General features: G+C 48.7%; 1 protein-coding gene across 2 annotated transcripts in view; it reads left to right on the top strand.

Annotated features, from left to right (window-relative positions):
• SEL1L3 (SEL1L family member 3) overlaps positions 1-16,611 on the top strand; it is a 95,890-nt gene extending 79,279 nt beyond the window's left edge. For both annotated transcript variants that reach the window (XM_028507791.2, XM_028507790.2), the window contains exons 18-24: positions 938-1,028; positions 1,162-1,246; positions 2,611-2,720; positions 6,767-6,894; positions 7,703-7,805; positions 7,887-7,959; positions 15,531-16,611. In XM_028507791.2, the coding sequence (XP_028363592.1) occupies positions 938-1,028; positions 1,162-1,246; positions 2,611-2,720; positions 6,767-6,894; positions 7,703-7,805; positions 7,887-7,959; positions 15,531-15,670 (730 nt within the window). In that variant the 3' untranslated portion in view covers positions 15,671-16,611. The remainder of the gene's footprint in view (positions 1-937; positions 1,029-1,161; positions 1,247-2,610; positions 2,721-6,766; positions 6,895-7,702; positions 7,806-7,886; positions 7,960-15,530) is intronic.
• The last annotated feature ends 4,275 nt before the right edge of the window (positions 16,612-20,886 follow it).

Raw genomic sequence — 20,886 nt, 5'->3', positions numbered from 1 at the left:
GCATAGACATCTTTGCACACTTTTGAATACTCTTCTGCATCATTTTCCATGGCCTCATCTGAAAGAGGCTGCACCGTGGGCTCCTTTAAATGGTCACTGATTTTCAGATATTTAAGTTCTTAATCAGTTTTTTTTTAATTTTTTCATTCATAGAAAAAGCTCTGCCATAAACTCTGGCCACAGAATCTGTGCACGTCTCTGATTGTTTCTTTAGAATAAACCCTTACAGGCGGAACCACTGGGCAAGCGGTCTCTGCATTCTTAAGACTCTCCACACGGAACCATCGCAGCCATCGGGCCTCCCACCCGCAGGGGTTGTGGGGATACGCATCTGCCCCCTCCCTGAGCTCTCGCCATCCCTGGTATTAGGAGTCGTGTGCTATCCTTTCAACAGACGAGAAGTGGTCTCATTGTTTTGCAGCATTTGGTTACTAGCGATGTCTGACTGTTATTTATTCAGAGGTGTTTCTGGCCCTTGTAAACCGCCTCTCCTCTGCCAAACGTCTAATGCGCCACAAAAGCTCAGCTTTCATTAAGCTTGTTCAGAATCCTGATTCCCGTAAAGCCTTTCACAAAACAGAGGACTTGAAGGCACAGGACTTTTTTTTTTTTTTCTTTTTTAATACTGCTGTCTCCTCTAAGAAGGATGGAAGCATTGGAGAAGCCAACTGAGATGCCATTCGGCCAGTAGAGGTAGCTGTTGTATTAACCAGCTCCCAGCCTTATCTGCCAGTTCAGCCTTAAGGAAGAAAATAAATCAGTGTATGCAGTATTTTTAACAACAGTATTTTTTTTAAAAAAATGTTTAAAAAACTCATGGTTTTGTGGTTTTTAAAAAAAACGGCTTATTTTGTATCCTTCTGTTTGACTATCAAGTTGTCTGTGAATATTAGCAAAAGCCCCTGTATGGAATTTATTATTAATCATCTATTTTTAGGCACGAAGCTTTGCTGTATTACGTTTTAGCTGCAGAAACTGGAATCGAAGTGTCACAGACAAATTTAGCACACATCTGTGAGGAGAGGCCCGTGAGTAAATGCATTCTTCTCGGAATAGCAGCTCTAAGGTTAAGGAGGATGAATTGGGGTTTTAGGGAAGCAAAATTAGTCCCTTGGCCGAAATATTAACGAATTACCTTTTCCTCCCCCTTCACCCCGCTAGGACCTGGCGGAGACGTACCTGGGTGTGAACTGTGTCTGGAGATACTATAATTTCTCTGTGTTTCAAATCGACGCACCTTCATTTGGTACGTGTGGAAAAGCGGGTGCTAAAATGAAGCACTGGAGGCTTTTAATCTTTAGTAACAGGAAACATCTAACGACTCCGTGTGCCGTGCAGTATTTCTAAACAAGTAGGAGAGAGAGAGAAATCTCTGCTATTCAGATCGTGACTAAACTGCTCTCGGCCTCACACTATGGATGTCTCCTCGCCCATTGTCTGCTGGAGCCTTGACCCACCGTTTCTTGAGTCCGTGAGACTCCAAGGACGCTGTTATGGAGAGCTTCTCTGAGCCAGTGCCCTTTGGCTCGCAGATAGGTTCCCTGTCTTCCTCTGCTCTGTAGGGTAGGGGGCTACCCCTAGGAAGCACAGTTCCCAGACTCCTTTGCCCTGGGGCTCCTGATCAGTTCAGTCAATGGAAGGTTCTGGTGGGACATTGCAAGCTAGGGGCAGTGGAGGGGCCCGGGTATTTCTGCCCTCTCTCTCTGCTTTGGGCTGTGTCTCTGGCAGGGGTGCATTCCCGCGGTCCCAGCTCCCACCTGGGAGTCCACACTCTGTGGGCCCTGCTGAGCCTTAGCCCAGGGAGGGCAGTAGCTTCCTGCGTTGCTGATACCTGGGAGGCCGTCTGCCTTTTCAGCTCTTCCAACACCCTGGGGGCCACTTCCCATTTGGAAAATCGCTGTGTTGGACTACCTGACATGGACTCTATTTTTCTGAATAGACACTGAGCGATACATATGTTCTCTTGAAAAAAAAAGATATTATTTATTTTATTGTTTTAGAGAAGAGAGGGAGGAAGAGAGGGAGAGAAACATTGGTATATGAGAGAAACATCAATCAGTTGCCTCTCACATACCCCCAGCTGGGAACCTGGCCTGAAACCCAGGCATGTGCCCCAACCGGGAATCAAACTGGCGACCTTCTGGTTTGTGGGATGATGCCCAATCCGCTACGCCACACCAGTCAGGGCAATACCTACATTCTTAACCAAAACTTTTTCCTCAAAAGAAAAAATAAAATATATGGGTAAAGCAGAGTAAAAGAAGTACCCTTTAGTCATCAAATCTAGGCAGCAAAATCTGAGATGGGGAATAAAGTGCCCCCCGCCCCCCAAATCCTTGGCTGATTGGTCTGCCATCCTCCCAGATAGATCTACTCCAGAGAGCTACCAAGCAGAGCAAGAAAATGTATCTGGAAATGTGGTTACTCAGCAGAAAAGCCTTTTATTTTTTTTCCCCCACTACTGACACATGAAAAACTAAAGGCCCTAGAGATGTTCTGTGTTAGGATTCTGGTCGGAAAACCTCTCAGTCATGGGAATGAGCCAATCATTTGAACTGTCATTCTGAAATAAAACCCCTGACAAATGCACCTGTGCCTTTTGTCCTGCAGCGTATTTGAAGATGGGAGACCTGTACTACTACGGCCACCCAAACCAGTCACAAGACCTTGAACTGTCCGTGCAGATGTACGCCCAAGCGGCGCTGGATGGAGACTCCCAGGTAAGCAGCAACAGTGAGAACAGAAAGGGGTTCTCGGTGGCGTCCGTCTGTGAGGTGGCAAGGCCCTGAGTTCTCTCCAGCGCTCTGTGGACGTGCTTCCCCAGCTACAAAGTCCTTTCTCGGTCCAGTTTCATGAGCCCCTCATCAAGACCCTGCGAGGACACCAATCACGATGGCGAGCCTTTACGGAGCTCCTCCTGTGTTTCCCCCACCGCTCTCACCGCAGTCTCGTGCGGGTGGGGGCTATGGTGCCCGGTGTATAGGAGAGGGTACCACGACTCTGACAAGGTGATACATTGCTCAAGGCCAAACAATCAGGTAGCAGGTGAAGCAGCCCGAGCTTCTGGCTGCAAGCCCAGGAGTCTTTCTACCAGATTCCATCAAACAGACTCACCAGGTAGAAACTCAGGAAACAGGAGGTGTGGTCAAAAGCAAGGTGGTCTGCTTGTACAGTGCAGCCAACACTTTGGCCATAGGACTTCGCTCTTGGTGGCATCCTAAGATCTATAGAAAAGTAGCAGAAAGAATCCAAGAGAATTGCTGTATACCCTTCATCCGGCTTCCCCTAATGTGAATATCGTGTGTGGGCACAATCCCATGATCACACTACGAAGTCCATGTTGGCTCAGTGCCATAAAGCACACTTCCGGCTTTGTTTGCATTTCCCCAGTTTTCCCACTCAAGGCCACTCTCCATCCCAGGGTCCCACACGGTGTTTAGTTGTCATATTTCTTCAGTCTTCTCCAGTCTGTAGCAGTTCCTCAGTTCTTTCCTTGCTTTTCATGACCTCGACACTTTTGGAGAATATTAACTAGCCAAGTGTTCCGGAGAGTGTCCCTCGACGTGGGTCTGGCTTCTGTCTTCTCGTGAACAGATTGAGATTATGCATTTGGGGCAAGCGGAGCACACAAGCGGTGTGTCCTCACTGTATCCTCGCAGGCGCACGTGGTGTCTCACTGCCGGGGAGCTTGGGCGCGGGCACTCGGTTAAGGAAGGTGCTTTCTGCTGGGTTTCTCCCCTGAAAAGCTAATGGTTTTCTTCCTGTTTAGCGAGGTCATGGGGAGCGAGTTTGCGGCCGTACAGACATCTCACTTCTCCTCAAACTGCTGCTGCTGATTTCAGCACCCTTTGACAGATCTTGCAACAATTAGTGCACTAATGATGATTCCCTGTTTCTCTCATTTTCTGGATGTTTGCTAATCAGAATCCTCTCATGAGGATCCCGGGGCCGTGTTCACAGTGGAAGCTGGAGTAGTTGTTACTCTCTTAGGCAACAGGTTTTGGTGTGGTGCTCCGGGATTTGACTGCAGAGCAAACACTGGAAACTCATCCCTGTCTTAGTCTTTTTTATTTTTTTTTCCAGTAGGCCCTCCGTCAGAGCAGTTCTTTACCTGGGTTCAAGTCCCTTATCTGTATCCCTTCATAGCGATCTGTCCGGGGCAAGTCACTAAATCACTGAGTCTTCCTGTTCTCCTTTGTGAACTGGGAACAGTAACGACATCAGCCTCTGCGTTTATGAGATGTTTGATGTAGAAGCCCTGAGCCCAGTGATGGCCGTGATCTACCTATTCTATTAGTATTTCTTCTGGAATGCAGCATGAATTGGTGCCGAAAGGATTTGCCGGAGAGTCAAACTCTGTCAGATGATGTCTGTTGATATTAAAAATTAGGTCCGGACCATTTTTTTTAACCCGATTTTTATCATTTGGAAAGATAATGTTATAAAAACATTAAAAGATAATTTTAAAAGAAAAAAAAACATTCCATGGCAGAGGCCTTATTCCTTCGTGTCTGCAGGTTCCCTTCAGTCCCTGTCACGGGTGCGCACCTCTATAGCGTCACCTCCCGTGCACACACAGGAGTGCTTTTCCCGTATTGTAGGGATGTGTGCACTTTATCGCGCACTGGATGTACTTGTTGCTCTCAGCCGCTCCCCATATTCTGTCGAGCTAATAGACTGTAATGTATTAAGCCTTATCTTATTTGGTTAGACGTTTATTATTTGTTTGCTAATTTAGCCATCGATGTGGCACATTTACTCCGTCCCGCATGTCTGAGACACTGCCTAGCAGTGGGAATATAAGATTAAAAAATAGACAGAGGTCTTGCCTTCATGGGATTATAGCGCATAAAGGAGGACGAGGCGGTCCTTTCCTACTGGCTTGTAACTATAGCTGGTGCTCTATTTACATTTTCGTATTTCCATCCTTTAGCTCCATTTGAATAATTTCTTTGTAATCTAAGGGGCAGTATTACTAAGTCAAGGGCAATCTAAATGGTTTTATGGCTACCTAATAATAGTTTATTGCTGACCTGCTTTCTGAAAGCGCTTTCCAGTTAGTGCATCGCCCAGCAGTGGGTACGTGTAGGAGGGTCACAGAAATCTTGTCTGCGCTTGTCTGCATTGGGGACTTGATTTTGCTAATTGAATAATTTGAAGTTGATAGTTCTTTGTTGTTTTGAATTGCATTTGCTTGATTTCTAGTGGGAAGGGATACTTTTTGCTTATAGTTGTCTATGATAATTTACTCTTCATGTTTTTAGGAGAATTCTCTATTCTTGCTCTTTGCCTGTTGTTGGCCTATTAGAGTTCTGATAGTTTAAAAATTTAAATGACAATTCATTATTTTTATAATTTGCCTAGTAAATAATGAACCTTAAGCTATTGCATTGCATGCAAATATTCCTCTAGCCTATCTTCTCATTTATTTTAATCTTTTTACTTTTCCATTCTTCAGCGACTTTAAATTTTTATATGGTACTTTTTTTCTTTTCTTGTAATAAGTTAAGTTTTAAGAGTACCTTCTTTTGAAAGCATGGAGAAGTATTCTATTTTCTGCATGTGTGTGCATCTTAAAGATACTTAACACTTCCCTCTATTCCGAGGTTATTTGGCAGCATGGTAGAGGTTAAGACTGAAGACTCTGGACCCTGTCTGCTCTTTTCCAGCTGTGTGGCCCTGGGCAAATTCCTTAACCTCTCTGTTCCTCAGTGTCCTCATCTATACCTTGAGGAGGATAACAGTACCTACCTCAATTTGTTGTTATGAATATTCAATGAATATGTAAAAACCAGAGCAATGCCTCACATAGAGTGAACACCCAGAAGATACTAGCTGCCGTTATTTTTTTTTTCATGATTGTTTGCCCAGGATGCTTGCAAGAGCCCTGGTGTGCGCGCCCAGGCAGATGATGGCTGCCACTGAGAGGGCTGTCAGTGGCAACTAAACGGAAAGACCGAAAGGAGACTATGTCCTTAGGACATAGTCTTGAAGTCCTTGAACCCCTTGAAGGGCGACAGACCAATGCAATTTGTAAAGCCCTAATGCTAAGGAAGGTCATCTTTTGTTAATTTCTTGGTCTGGCCGCATGCTCAGCTCATGATGATGGGCAGTGCGTCTCCTCCAGGTAGGACAGTAGCTCCCATCCCTGACGAAGCACCTCTGCCGCTGGGCTCCTCGCCGCGTCATGTTATTGGGCCTGCACAGCCCGAGGAGGCAGACAGACCCTGCCGCTGAGGGTCAAGAACAAGGTGTGTGAAGAGGACGTGAGGAAATGCACCAGAGTGGAGGTCCATGCCAAGAAGAATCGTGAGACTCCTCACGTTAGAGTATCAGTCATCGGCAGCACCTCCAGCCACAAAAACAATGTGTGAGATCCCTGACATGCTGATAGTGACCCGGAGCAGAGTCATCAGGGATGGACATGGCCTTCAACTCAGCGTTCTGGTTCTGTTGGTGACACAGGGCACGTTTTCCAGCGCGTTCTGTCTCGGAGAGTGAGCAGGAAAGGACAGATCCGCCGGCTGACTGGCTTCTGAGCAGATGGGACCCAGCTTCCTCTGAAAGCCTCCTGGTTCTCCTGCAAATAAATGTCTCAGAGGCACATATTTAGGGAAACAATTCATCAATGAAGATGACAAAACCATCTGGCTCTAGGGACTGAAAAAAGTATCTAGAGGTTGTGAACGTTTACATGCTGATGAAAGGTATACATCTGGGCTTTATTATAAGGAGTTGATGAGCATGGTTTGTGGCTTATTTTCAGGGATTTTTTAACCTGGCCCTGCTGATTGAGGAAGGTGCTCTAATCCCACATCACATTTTGGATTTCTTGGAAATTGACCCAACTGTCCATTTGAATAACATCTCCATCCTCCAAGAACTGTATGAAAGGTGAGTTCAGAGCCTCTTGAACGCTGGAATCTGGATGCTGTTGGCATCTTGGTTAAAGTCAGCCTGACTTTTATTTTGTAACGTCACGTATTATAAAAGGGGCTCAGGGTTTGTTCTGATTAGAGAACACTCAGCTGGACCCAAACTTACTTCCACTTTCTAGTTTCTGAGGCCTAAGGTACAAAATGAACTTGGTCTGAAGTTAAGGTGCTGGTCAAGGTTTTCCGCAAGAGTCGGGAAAAATAATGCATCTGCTGAGACCACAATTTTCTGCAAGACAGGGAGGCATTCTGATGTCTGGACTTTGGACAGACACTTGGACAGAGCTATTGCTCTGCCAGCCCCCATGCCTCTGGACCTCCTTGACCTGTTGGTTTTTTAAGATTTTATTTTATTTATTTTTAGAGAGGGAAGGGAGGGAGAAAGAGAGAGAGAGAGAAACATCAATGTGCGGTTGTTGGGGGTCATGGCCTACAACCCTGGCATGTATCCTGACTGGGAATCGAACCTGTGACACTTTGGTTCGTAGCCCATGCTCAATCCACTGAGCTACGCCAGCCAGGGCTTCCTGTTGGCTTTTTACTGAGGACAGAAGTGACCTTTTTCTGAGGTGTCTGGCAGGGTCCTAGAATGTCAGGGCAGGCCTGAACCCCTGAGAGCTGGCTTTCTTCCCTTGTCTCTCATCTCAAGTGTGCCTCCTTGTCCCCAGGCTGAAGGAGGTGGGTTCGAGGACCCGATAATGCTGGTCATGAGTGACGCCAACCATGTCTGCTGATATGTCAAGGTGCCCTGTGCTTTGTGTCTGCAGGTGCTGGAGCCACAGCAGCGAGGAGTCCCTCAGCCCCTGTGCCCTGGCCTGGCTCTACCTGCACGTCCGGCTCATCTGGGGTGCTGTCCTGCACTCAGCTCTGGTAGGTGCCGTCTCCCACCAGCCCTGCCTGCGAGGTCCCGGGCCCTGTCCGTGCTCTGACGTGTGCTTCCGATGTTTGCAGACCTACTTCCTGGGAACCTTCCTGCTGTCTGTGCTGATCGCCTGGACCCTGCAGTATTTCCAGTCCATCTCAGGTAGAGACTCCTGCAAGGCCAGGGCAATATAAAAACGCACCAGTTCTCCTTTACCAGAAGAATCACCCTCTCCCTCCTCATGCCCTGGGTCATGCTGTTCCCTTTTGTTCAGATGGTTGTCCATGGGCAGGGGTCCTCCTAGGGTTGTATCATAATATCTGGCTGGTGGAAGCCTCTAAAGACTTACAGTTTTCAAAGGAGGCAGAATTTTTTAATAAGAAGCTTAAGAAATTGAAGTGAAATGTCTTCCCCTATTGAAACTCCCCTCTAGCAAAATTCTACCTATGTTTGCCGTAAAACCCAGCTCTGAGGCCCCCTCCAGTGTGAGGTCTTATCCTATTTATTCCAATCAAAAGATAAAAAATCCAATAGGATGACAAACAAGCACGATGATGAATCCAAATACCCAGCCCCATGGATTCAGAGGGAGGGTCCGAGGAGGAATGTAAAGTGAACGTTTATTTTAGTGTGGTTTCCAGTAGTTGCTGTTATTTTTCTGCACTAACGTGAGGCAGTAGCTAAGGACGTGGGCACCTCCGTCACTTCTATTTGGGCTGAGAGTCCAGGTGCGGCTACTTATCAGCTGTGTGACTTATGGCGAGTTAGTTCACCTTCCTGATCCTCCGATTTCTTGTCAGTTAAATGAGGTTATAATAGTAGCTACTTTCCAGGGATGCTAAAAAGGTCCAGTGAAAAAAAGCAATACACATAACACCAAAGGACAACTGTACTTGCATCTTACCTGTCGTACGTATTTGGCATGTAAAACCCTCTTGATAAATATTAGCCATTCCATTGACCTCCCCCATTAGATCGTAAGTGGAGTCAGAGGAAGGCCTTATTTGCGATCTCACACTGAGTAGGTGCTCGAATTTGCAAGCGTGTCTCACGGAGGATTATGATTTCCCACATCTGGGATGGATGTAAAAGGACATAACCGCTCACAAGGACCAACAGGGACCTTTGCGAAGGGACCCGTAGGACCAGACGTGGCATGTGATTATTCGTGCAGCCACTATTTGTGGAGCAGATACCAAAAAGAGAAAGGGGCACATTTCCCCACTCAGATTCGCTGGTGAGACAGTCGCTGTTCCGAGAGGCCAATACGGACTCAGCCCCACCGACTCACCTGAGGAGGCAGGCTGGCAGGGAGCCATCGGAAGCCCTTCCAGGCTGGATGCCCCGTGGCATACGCCAGCTTATAAATTCCCCTCACGCAAATTCTGCCCCGTCCCAAAATTTGTTGCCAGGTATAGCCCATTTATTTTGCATCTTGTCGGTGTTTTCCATTTCAAATTATCTTTGTCATTTTTACTCTGTAGAAATATTGTTATGATTATTACAAATGCAATTCCGTTGGAGGAGCTGAAAATTGTCTTTATGATTTCATGCCAGCTGGTAGCCATGAAAATTCATGGGCTGGTGGAATTGCTTTCATCAGAAGTCGTCTCTTTTCCCCTTGCTGGGTCTTCATTGTCAGTCCCTCCACAGCCTCACCTCCGCATCCCTCCTGCCCCTTCGCCTCCTTCCCCTTCCCGTGGACCCTTTGCTCCTGCGCACGTTTCCTTCGTGGTTTTCAAAGTCTTTTGCTTGCTTCCTCCTTAACATCCCTCCCTCTCTGTTCACGGGCCTCAGAGGAGTCTGCCTGGGATTTTAAAAATAATTTAATTCTCTGAAGCCTCGAGGCTAAAGGGATGACATTGCGGCCTGCCCCATGATCACCAAATAAAGCCCAAGAAAGGATGTAGGGCAGCGGAATGTTAAACGTTCCCCGACGCGCCATACTGGAACACGCTCATTATCATCCATGTCAAACCTATTCTGTTATCTCCTTACATAAGAAATACGTTGCAGCACATTTCTGGTGCCCTGACGTGAATGATAATGAACCTGCCTACATACATTATTTTTTTAAAGACTGCTCTAACATCAACATAAAGAAGTAGAAAGAAACTAATTATCATAAGATAATATCTTTTTCGGTATGCAAATTCTATCCCGTGCTTAATTTTCCTGTGCTCATGAATCACCCAGGGAGCTTGTTAAATGCAGATTCTGGTTCAGCAGGTCCAGGGTGAGCTCTGAAATTCGGCAGCTCTGACGAGCTTTCAGATGACGTCCTTTCTGCCGTGCCATGGACCACACTTTGAGTCATAAGGGCCTAGAAGTAAAAAAAAGAAAAGAAAAAGACAAAGTCTCCACATACTCACCTATTTCCAAAATGTGCCCCACTGTGGCAGTGCGTGCCAGCCCTGCTGGAATTAGTGTCGAGGAAAAATATGTAGTGAATTATTTTCATATTTTTCAGGTTGCCAACCTGAGTGCAGATGGGTCAGGAACTTTGATATAAGAGGGTACTGTTCCATCAGCGGTGGGGTGATGGGGGTGGGGGTGACAGAGGCCCAGAGAGCGAGGAGGAGCCACTGCAAGGAGCCTCTCAGGGGGCAAAGATTTTGCCCCCAGTGTCACCCCAATGAGGGGTGCGAGGCCCCATGACCTGCCCCGTGGGAAGGGGGAGCTGTAGCAGATGCTGGTGGCAGCCATGGCAGTGTGAAGCAAGCACAACAGTGAAGTGGGACCGGACTGGAGAGTGAGGAGTCCACCTTAAGTAGCTTCGTGTAAGGATTGTGGGATTAGGGATCTTTGTCGTTTTGTGATTTGGAGTTTTTCAGTCAGTTGTTTGTAAAAATTACATATTTATGGTCAATCCTTTGCACTGAGGTGTCCATCCATTTTGTGCTCAGCTCCAACTACCTTCATTTCCCCCCACCCCCCACCCCACCGCTGAGCTCACATGCCCTGTGATGGCTAGTCAGCCAGCACCTCACTGCATTGGCCACATTAAGTTGTCCTGCGTTCAGGATCCTGGCAGGGCAGGACAGTAGCCAACAGCACAGGCTCAGAGTCAGGCTGCCTGGATGCTGGCCCTGCTGCTAGCTGTGTGACCTTGGGCGGGGGGGGGGGGGGGGGGGGGGCTATCCGTGCCTCAGTTTCCCCTTCTGTAAAACAGTGGAAGTAGTACAGCTACCTCCTATTGTAGTTGTGGGAACCAAATACGACAACAGAAGTAAAGTGCTTAGAACTCCTCACGTGTGAGCGCCTGAGCAGTACGTCCCAGGGGCACGTTACGTGCAGTGACAGCACACTGACGGCAGGTAGCACCTGCACCAAAATACTAGCTCGGTTTACCTCCGCAACAGATGCAATGGCCGGAGCCTGGCACGGTTTTCTATGTTGGTAGACTCTGTCTAACACACAAAATGCTTTTTAAGGCATCTAAACAAAGATTTCAACTAGTCTATCAAAGGCACCAAAAGAAGTCCACAAGAAATATCGCACACCTTTCTGTTTCCTTTCAGGGGACTTATTTTTGACTCTGAGCTTCCCTTCCACCAGGCTGCTCACTCTCTGAGGCTGATGCCGCCCGGGGGAGTGCCAGGGCCCCTGGGTCTCAGGTGGCACGAGGAACACTCATGTGCCCCAGGTCTGACAGAGGAACACACTCAGTGTCCCAGAGCCTTTGCTGTCCCTGCGGGTCTGTTGGCTTTGCAGCTTCTGGGTCGCCTAGAAGTCCTATCATCTTTGCCAAAGCTGAGCCCCATTAGCCTTTTATCTCCTGATATTCCCTTCTCCGGTGGCTGGTGTGCACGGTGAGTGCTTCGCTGATGGCACTGCCCACCGCCAGGCTCAGCCACTTTCCCAGACTCCAAGAAGGCTCCTTGTCCTGCTTTGTTGCCTCTCTAAAGCACTCCCCCTCTCCCCTGCCCGCCAGGGACGCTAAGTGTAATTGCCTTAATGGGTTCAGGCTTTCAAAAAAACAAAACAAAAGAAAACAAAAATCCCCAAAGCAAAGTATGTCTAAAAACATCTCCATTTCTGCTCTGCCACAAATCTCCCAAGACCAAGAAAGAAAAAGCATGGAGCCTGGCTGGCTACCTGAAGGGAAGGTAAAGGGAAGAAGAGGGGAGGAAATGTAAATGACCATTTCAGAGAAAGAGCCCTGCCTGCCCAGTGTTCGTGTAAACTTTGTGTCTAAACAGCACACGCAGCATGGAGCGAGACTTGCAGACCTACCAGCTCCTCCGCGTGACGAGTAACCTTTGAAACCAAGGCCAGCCCACTCGGAACATTCGTCATTTAAGCCAGCTCATCCTTTCTGCCTAAGTGGTTAGCCTCATGTAAGAGGAAAATGATATAAACAAGGTCAATTACACCTTTTCCTGTCCTTGACACTTCTAATTAATGAGGTTTCTACTGAAATTACAGTAAAATGTCAGGAAACGTGGCGCTCACAGGAGAAGCAGGAGCCTTCGAGCCAGAGCCAGTGCACAGAGGGTCTCGCTCCCCTCCCTCACTCCCAGGCGCGCCCTCCCCCCAGGATCCCCACTCACAGCGAAGGTGTAGATGACACGGCACATGTACGTGATTGCATGGGCTGCTCGGCTGGGAGGCGCAGGGAAGTGGGCTAGATCTTACTCAGGGCAGGCGACTTCCAGGGCTTCCCCCCGCCCCCTGTGCCCCTTTCACCTCTCCTTTGCAAACATTCGCCGTCTGGGGACCTACCCAACACATTCCCTTATGTCCTCCTTCCCTGCATGCTCTCGTCTGGGCTGACACCTGGCAAGCAGACGTTTCTGCCGCAGTGGCCACGGCAGGGGCTGGCAAGCGCGTTCTGTAACGGGCCAGGTAACAAACAGTCGGGGCGTCGAGGGCCCTCTCTGTGGCAGTGACTCCACCCTCCCTGTAGCGCGGAAGCAGCCGTCAAGGACACATGAAAACAAATGGTACGGCTGGTTGCCAAGAAAACTTCTCTGTGGACGTGACCATTTGAATCTCATGTGTTTCTCACATGTCATGAAGTATTTCTCTTCTTTAGATTTTTGTCAAAACCATTCTTAGACTGTGAGCCGTGCAACACCGGGGTGGGGGGAGGGCGGGGAGCCTCGCTTGGCCCTGGGGGCTGCAGTCCGCCCATGTGACTCAGGGCCAGCGCTCGACGAGTCTCACTAATGTACAGAAAATGCGCCCCCCCCCCACCCCCCGGAGCGGCAAGTAATTGAAAATTCACTTCTATTTGACTCTGAAAGACACTCTCTTAAGGTTTTAAAACAACATGCCCATCTTCCTGGTCACCTTCATTCGAGTCCAGTAATCAAATCAGCACACACCCCAGGTGAGCACAGAAAGAGAGGCTGCTTGAAAATCACGACGGGCCGTGGGGGGCACAGCCGCAGTGGGGGCACAGCCGCAGTGGGGGCACAGCCGCAGTGGGGGCACAGCCGCAGTGGGGGCAGAGCGCCTTCCCGCGGGTGCGGGTGACACTGAGCTGCCTGCAGAAGCACCGAGCGTTTTCATTATGTTCCGACAAGGAGATCTAAACGTGGCAGTGCTGATTATGCACTCCTTCTACATTTACACATCGGCACTTTTTTGTTTTAATCAGAAAACTGATTGCTGATTTATCTTGTTACCATGGTAATTTAAACATTTTTTCCCTAAGCTCGAAAAGGAAAAAAAAAATGAATGCCTTAGTACTTCATTAACTTACTTCCTCAGAGCTCATCAGAAAAATCAATTTGAGGGCCTGGGGGTCCGAGACCCTCTCCTCTAAGCCGCCCTGTTCACAGGTGAGGAAACCCAGGCCTACGAGATGCAAGCGTTTTAGAAATGAAATGAGTGCTACTCAGTATCTACCCCACAGTAATGCACTGGTGGTGGAGGCGTGAGGCTTGACCAGGCTGGGTCTCTGGACTCCAGCAGGGGGTCTTTGGGCCGCCAGAATGATGGCTTTAACCTAGACCTGTCACATCATTGCGCAGGTAACACCCTTGCCCCCTGCCCCCCTCCCCTGACCTGTTCTTTCAGAACAGTCCCTGGATTTACAAGGTCTCCTGTAGGTACAGAAAGGGGTTCCTAGGAGGGTTCCTTTGCGTATCCTGAGAAGCCAGGGGCTTTGGAGCCCACCATTGAGTTTCTTAGAACGGCCCCGCGGAAATGACTAGAGGTACCTGGAGTTGCAACGTTTGACAGGTTTTTCTGGAAGTCAGGTTGCCAACATGTAGTGGTATCTTCTAAAAGTCAATACATTTCAGGATGGACATTTGAGAACCTTTAAAAATGGTCCCACCAACTGAAAACTGTAATACTCCAGGATTCCTGAGCTTAATTAGGATCACTGATTAAAAGCAAACTAGCAATTGTTCACCCCAACGATGGCCATTGTGCTAGGCGTACATCACCTGTCCCTGCAAACTACTGCCCTCACTTTACAGGTGAAGAAACTGCAGCTCAGAGTGGTGTAGTAGCTTGCTCAGGATCGCTCCACCAGTAAAACCATCAGAGCCATTTGACTGACTTCTGAAGTCAGTCAACATTTGGCATCAACATTTCTGCTGTGTTCCCAGGCTACTGGGGCCTGAAATAGAAGTGTAGACATCCCAGAAACAAATGCACCAACTCTGTCCTCGAGCCTGCAAGCCGTGCGCCCGAGATTAATGAACCCTAACACTGTTCTACAGTAAACCAGCTCACTAGTAGTAACAACTGACATTTGCTGATTGCCTTTCCCTGCCAGGCACTGTTCTAAGCACGCTTCAGGTGCATTCGTTTATTTAAGCCTCACAGCTCAGCAGGGTGTAGATGCTTTCCCTTTCCCTGTATTTTAGAAGGAGAATGGGAAACTTGTCCAAGGTCACATAACTGGTCAAGGGCAGAGCAACCAGGTTCCAGAGCCCACAGTCTTGTAAGCAGGACCCCTCTGGGCCTCAGTGCTGTTGGTGTCGGCAGTAGGTGTTTGGAGCTGGGTCATGCTTTGCTGTGGGGAGCCGTCCCACGAGTCATAGAACACTTAGCAGCCCCCCCGGCCTCTGCCTGCTATGTGCCAATAGCACCCACCCTCCAGTGTGACAAGCAAAAATGTCTCCTGGCATTGCTCACTGTCCCCTGGAAGGTAAAACTGCTCCCATTTGAATAACCACTGACCTAAACTATAAACTTGATAAGCCTCCCTAACATTTATGGTGGTCCAACTCCATACCTAAAGGTAAGTTGATAAATAATTAAATCTAGTAATTACATTTTCCAGAACTTCTACACACTCGTTTAAGTAAAATAATGAAACCAAATTTGGTACATCGTCCAAATGGAATAGTAATGTAAATAAAACCAATGTTCCTTTCTTATCGATTGGTATAATTCATAGCTTACATTGCATCCACGCCATGGGGGGGGGGGGGGGGTAGATATGACCACAAGAGCCATGGACCAGAAACTGTTTTGTTTTTAATTAAAATACGTACCGGAAGTCACAGCATCGATGTAGAACTCAGAGCCCCATGATGTCAGAACCAGCAGAGAGCTTCATGTGTCTGTTCCAGCCTGTCATTGTAGAAAGGGGACACCCAAGTCTAAAGAACTTAGATAGTGGGTCCAATGTCGCCTATCTAGTTGGTTTCTGGGCCACTAAATCAGGAGCATCTCGCCCAGCTTGCTGCAGCCTAGGCGCGGTTGTGTGCCCTGCGTGCACTGTTGTGCATGCTCACCACCTGTTGTGTGTGTGTGTGTCTCCGCAGCCAATGGTTTCAACCTGACGCCAGCCGGGGCCTCCCCAGGCCCCACCGCTCCCACTGCAAGTCCAGCTGTGACGCCAGCTGCAGACGCCTCTGCTCAGGACCAGCCCCCCGTCACCAGTAACCCGGAGCCACGTGGGTGATGTGCGCGCTCCAGGTGTCTCCCACGAGAGAGAACCCTTTCAACGGGTGGTATTGGAAAGCTGGGGCTACCACGGCATTGTACTACTGATAAACACCTTGAATGTCTTGTCAAGTGGATGTGACATTTGCACTTGGTGTCTTTTTTTTTTTAATCAACTTACAGAGAAGTACGCAGAGCAGACAGTGGTACTAAAGGCATTCAGACAAGTACAAGGGACGTCCTGGTCGTAGGGGCGCGCCGGGGAGGTTGGCACGTCTGTGGCGGCCCTTCCTGGTGATTGCGGGTGCTGGGGGTCACGGTTCGCCCTGCACCGTATCCGACTCCCTATGCACGGGGCACGTTTTCAGAATCTCAGCCCCTTGTTCATTCCCTTTTATTCAGTAACGGAAAATTGTGACTTTTCTACAGGTTAGATAATGTTTCGGTACATGTGTTTGCCACGACCCAGCTTAGGTTATGGCTGGGCGTGCGGGGAAGGTGGTGGCTTTGTAAATTGGTTTACATTTTTCTCCTCGGATTTTTCTAGGGTCGTAGTGCTTCCGAATCACTCAATGACATGGTTGGACGTCGGTTACTTTTCAATTGCAATCCATAAAATAACATTTAGAAAATTCTTAGTATTTAAGTGTAGCCTTCTCCATGAATTACCCATTAGAATAGACTGGCAGCAGTGGGACTGGCAGGAAAAAACCTTTAGTTCCCAGGCATCCGCACCTTTTATGCCTGCTTGAGTCCCTGTAGGGGGATGTGTGTGTGTGTGTGTGTGTGTGTGTGTGTGTGTGTGAGAGAGAGAGAGAGAGAGAGGGAGAGGAAGGGCAGACTGTGCACTGGATGCTGCTACGGTAGTGAATCAATTGGTGATGCAATATTGTGGGTCCAAACTACTCTTTGCACTACTTTATTTACAGTAGCAAATAAAAATTATTTTTATACCACTGATTCCCAAGAAGTGGCTTTTATTTTCTTTTTCATAGTTGCCATTGTCATTGTATAAAGTCCTCAAGTTTATTCATCCCCCTCAGGAAGCAAAAAAGTAAATAAAATAAAGCAAGTCCTCCTCGAGAAAGCTCAGGATCCGATCATGTGATGTTTGCACAGGACCAGACATTGCCTCAGGGTTGCTGGCTGCTCTGAGGCTGGATTCCCATCAGTTCTGGGTTAAATTTGCAACCTACCCGCTTTCTCCTACGTGTGCTCTTGTTTTACGGCAAAGCGTATCCTTCCTGCTGGCATACCAGCCAGACTCTGGAGCCCCAGATTCAGATTGTGGTTGTGTAACTTCCTAGCTCAGTAACCCTGGGTGAGTGATTGACCCTCTCTGAGCCTCAGATGATTGTTTTATAAAACAGGGGTGATAAAATTCACCTCCTGGGCTTTTCATGGGGCTTGCATGAGATTATGTATGCAAAACTTCCAGGTCAGTGCCCTGAGTACGATCTCATGAGAAAGAGAAGCCTGAGGGGCCAGGCAAGGGCCCTCTGCTCTGTCTAGACCCCCTCTTCATGGTGCGCACACACACCCATTCCTCAGTTTCTGGGACCACAGGCTGCCGGCGGCCACAGCTACAGCCTCCATGGAAATCGCCATCACTCAGGGGACCTGCGCAAGGTTGCGTCCTTGCCAGAGCAGCTCAGGGCCAGTGGCTCGCTGATGTAGGGCCTCAATCTCGGCACTGTTGGGATTTGACGGCTCCCTGTTGTGGGGGACTTCCTCCTGCATGGCAGGATGTTGAGCAGCGGCAGCCCTGGTGGTTACCCACTAGATGTCAGCAGTGCACACCCCCCACCCCAATCAGTATCTCCAGACTCCGCCAAATGTTCCTGGGGGAGGGGCAAAATCACACCCCCCTTCGCTGGAGAAAGACCCATGCACAAAAAACAAAGGCCCCATTTGTCACTGTGGAACAGCCCGGGCGGGGCGGGGGGGCCCTCCCAGCCCCAGTATTCCACCTGGTGGCCACCCCATTGTGGCGCCATGGCTCCCTCTGCCCAATCCCACCTTTCTCGTTCACACGGGACTTCCCAGCACCGCTCACACACGACTCTGTGAGTCTGCTGGGGCTGCCGTGACCAAGTGCCACAAGCTGGGGGGGCTTCGCCAGCAGAAGTGTATTTCCTCATAGTTTTGGAGTCTGGAGCTCTAAGATCAAGGTATGGGCAGAGTTGGTTTCTTCCGAGGTCTCCCTCCTTGACATGCTAGGTGGCTGTCTTCTTTCCGCATCTTCACACGGCCTTCCTCCTGTGTGTGTCTGTGTCCTAATCTCCTCCTCGTCCTGTGTAAGGATGCCGGTCGTACTGGATCAAGGCCCACCCTAGTGACCTCTTTCTACCTTAGTTTCCCTTTGAAGGCCCTGTCTTCAAATACAATACGTTTTGAGATACTGGGAGTGAGGGCTTTGACATGCGAATGTGGGGAGGACACGACTCAGTTTGGAACAGCTACGTAAACACCAGGGGAAGCTGGCGGGGGTCCAGAAGGTGGGTGCGTGGAGCCGTCCTGGTCTGAGACGGTTGTCGGGTGGTGCTCCCCTCCGAGATCGGATGGCCCAGGTCCCACGGGATATGTGTGGGGGTGGGAGGTGTTCACCACGGCTCTGTGTGAAAGAACAAGGAGAGGGGGCGGGCTGGGTGTCCCTTGGTAAGAGAAGGGATATAGTAGGTGAATGTAATGGAAAACAAGGCACTGGTCAAAAAGGAAGGAGCTAGACTTAGGAGCAGCAACATAAAAAGATGTTAAATATATGTATATATTAATAAATAAAAAAGCAAGAACATGAGTGAGATCTCTATCACAATACTATTTATGTCAGTTTAAAAACCTCCAAACAATACTACATATATCCAATAGCTCTCGGCCTTGGCCATATTCGCGTTTGGAGCTCCACAGTCCTTCATCGTAGAGGGCTGTGCTGCACACCGAGGGATGCTTCTTAGCAGCCCCCTTGGCCCCCCTACTATACTGAGGCACACCCTCAGTGGCACACCCTCAGTTGTGACAACTCAAAATCCCTCCAAACGTTCCCAAATGTCCTCTGGTGGGGCGAGGGTGGGGGGGATTGCCCTGGTTGAGACCGACTGGTTCCGTTTTTATATCAAATGTATTAGAGAGGCTAGTTTGGTTTTCAGAGGCAGGGATGAGGTGAGGGACTGCGAGGAAAGGAAAAATATTACAGTAAAAAAAAAAAGATCAGGGTCTCGCCCACAATGGTGATGGGGGGCCATGAACCGAGGAGCGTGATGGACCCCAGCTCCCTGTCTAATGCTGTTTTTAATTCATTGGCACATTCAGATGCCCTTATCCTTCTCTCAGCCTCCTGCAGTGCAAATCTGGCTCAGTGTGAGTTAGGTAATCGTTGAATCAATGAATTTCACTGTCTGCCTCATGAAGTTCAAGTTCCCTGCTGTTGGCTGGTGGGTTTCTCCTGCAGTCCCACACATGACCAGCCTGAGCCGATCCATAGATGCAGAACCCAAGCTTGGAAGCGGTACCCTGGCAGAGTTGTGAGAACCAGGGGCTGGTGGAGGTAGAGGACGCATCCCACACTGAGGAGCGTCTGGACTCTTTGTGGACCCTCATCCAGAGGGGATTCCCTCATCAGCAGATGAACCGTGGGGAATCAGGCATCAGTAAGTGTGTGACCTCAGTTGTCTTCTGAGGATGTTGAAATCCAAGACATCAGATTTATATTTCACTTAGTTTTCACTGCAAGTAAGATGTACATTTTTTCCATTCTACAGATGAATACACTTGTTGCAAGCATACCAAGTAACAAGCAATCATGCAGTCTCACTGGCACACAGCCATAAGCATGTATTTCTTGCTCAGGCACCTGTGGGTTGGCTGTGGTTCAGCAGATCTAGGCTGGCCTCAGTGGGGCTTGGTTCCAGGCTGTGGGTTGGCTCCAGGCAAGCTTTTTATTCTTCTGGGGACAGCAGGCAAGTGGGGAGTGTTCATATGGAATGGGATCAGGATATGCAACCCTGAAATATGCCACTTCAGCACAAGGGTTATTGTGCTGAATTCTTGCAGGAAGGATTCTCTGCGTCCACTTGTTCTGCCCAGAATCAGGGCATAAATTTCTTTTTGTGGAGGTGTTCCCTCTGTCCTGCAGCAGGAAGAGGAGAGCAATTCTTGTCACCAGAGACGGAGAGGAAGCACCAAGATGGTCCACATACACCATCCTTGCTAAATTACCCCTCATCTTCCATTAGTGTTCCCATACCTTTCCTAGTGACTTCCCCACAATTCACCATTCCTCAAATCTCAACCCCCCTTACCTTTGTAAAAGCAATATAGAAGCTCCTGAGTCTAATTATTCCTTTGAGTTTCTCTTTTTTTATAAAGTTCTATACATGTGATATATTAATAAAAATGATGCCTTGTCTCCTGTCAGTACATCTTCTATTAGTTGAAATCACAGGCCCCCATTTACTGAACATCAAAGGGTAGAGGAAAAATTTATCTTCCTCAACAACCTCATGGCAAAAGGCTCAAACTCCAACTGCACACGCATTTTTGAAACCTTCGCTCACATCGACTCTGCTCGTGTCCCATTGGCTAAAGCAAGTCACGAGGGTAAGCCATGTGGGCAGGAAAGCTGCTCCTCCTGTGGAGGAGGATCGGGGGTGGCTTCCAGCTTCCACTGCTCAGACACCGAAGCGGTAGCTCCTTCTGCAACATTAGCTGACCGCCCCTCCTGGGAATCCCCGAGCTCTCTGGCTTTAGTTCAATGAAGGAATTAATTACAGGCCTTTGGTTCAGGTATTTATTCTTAGGTATTGACCTCGTGTCCCCAGTGGGACTGTTGAGTTCCCGAGGTGGGGGCCCTTCTCGTCACTCAGGGCCCTGCACGATGCTGGCACAGAGAAGGAGCACACTACGTAACGGCACAGGGCCGCTCAGGCATATTTGTCTTACCAAGAAGCCCGCAACAAGTGCCACCGGGGACATTCCGGCAGAGTACATGAAACGAGCCCAGAAAGCTGAGCTGGTAACTGTGGCCCACAGCGCTGGAAGAACTTGACAGTTCTTCATGATGTCGGAGGATCTTGCACCGGCAGGTACAGCTGGGTTAATCAGCGCTGGATCCTCCTTGCAGACCTAATTAGCAGCTCTTGTCAAAACTCAGCTTCTTCTTAAAACCAGATGTAAAACATATACATAAAACCTGTTCCAAGCTTATATCCGTATTTTCAGTTCTGCTTCATCCAGGCA

This window comes from Phyllostomus discolor, chromosome 1 (genome assembly GCF_004126475.2).
Source record: "Phyllostomus discolor isolate MPI-MPIP mPhyDis1 chromosome 1, mPhyDis1.pri.v3, whole genome shotgun sequence".
Lineage (NCBI taxonomy): Eukaryota > Metazoa > Chordata > Mammalia > Chiroptera > Phyllostomidae > Phyllostomus > Phyllostomus discolor.
Note: the sequence above shows the minus strand (reverse complement) of the source record. Positions and strands in the feature narration are given on the sequence as shown.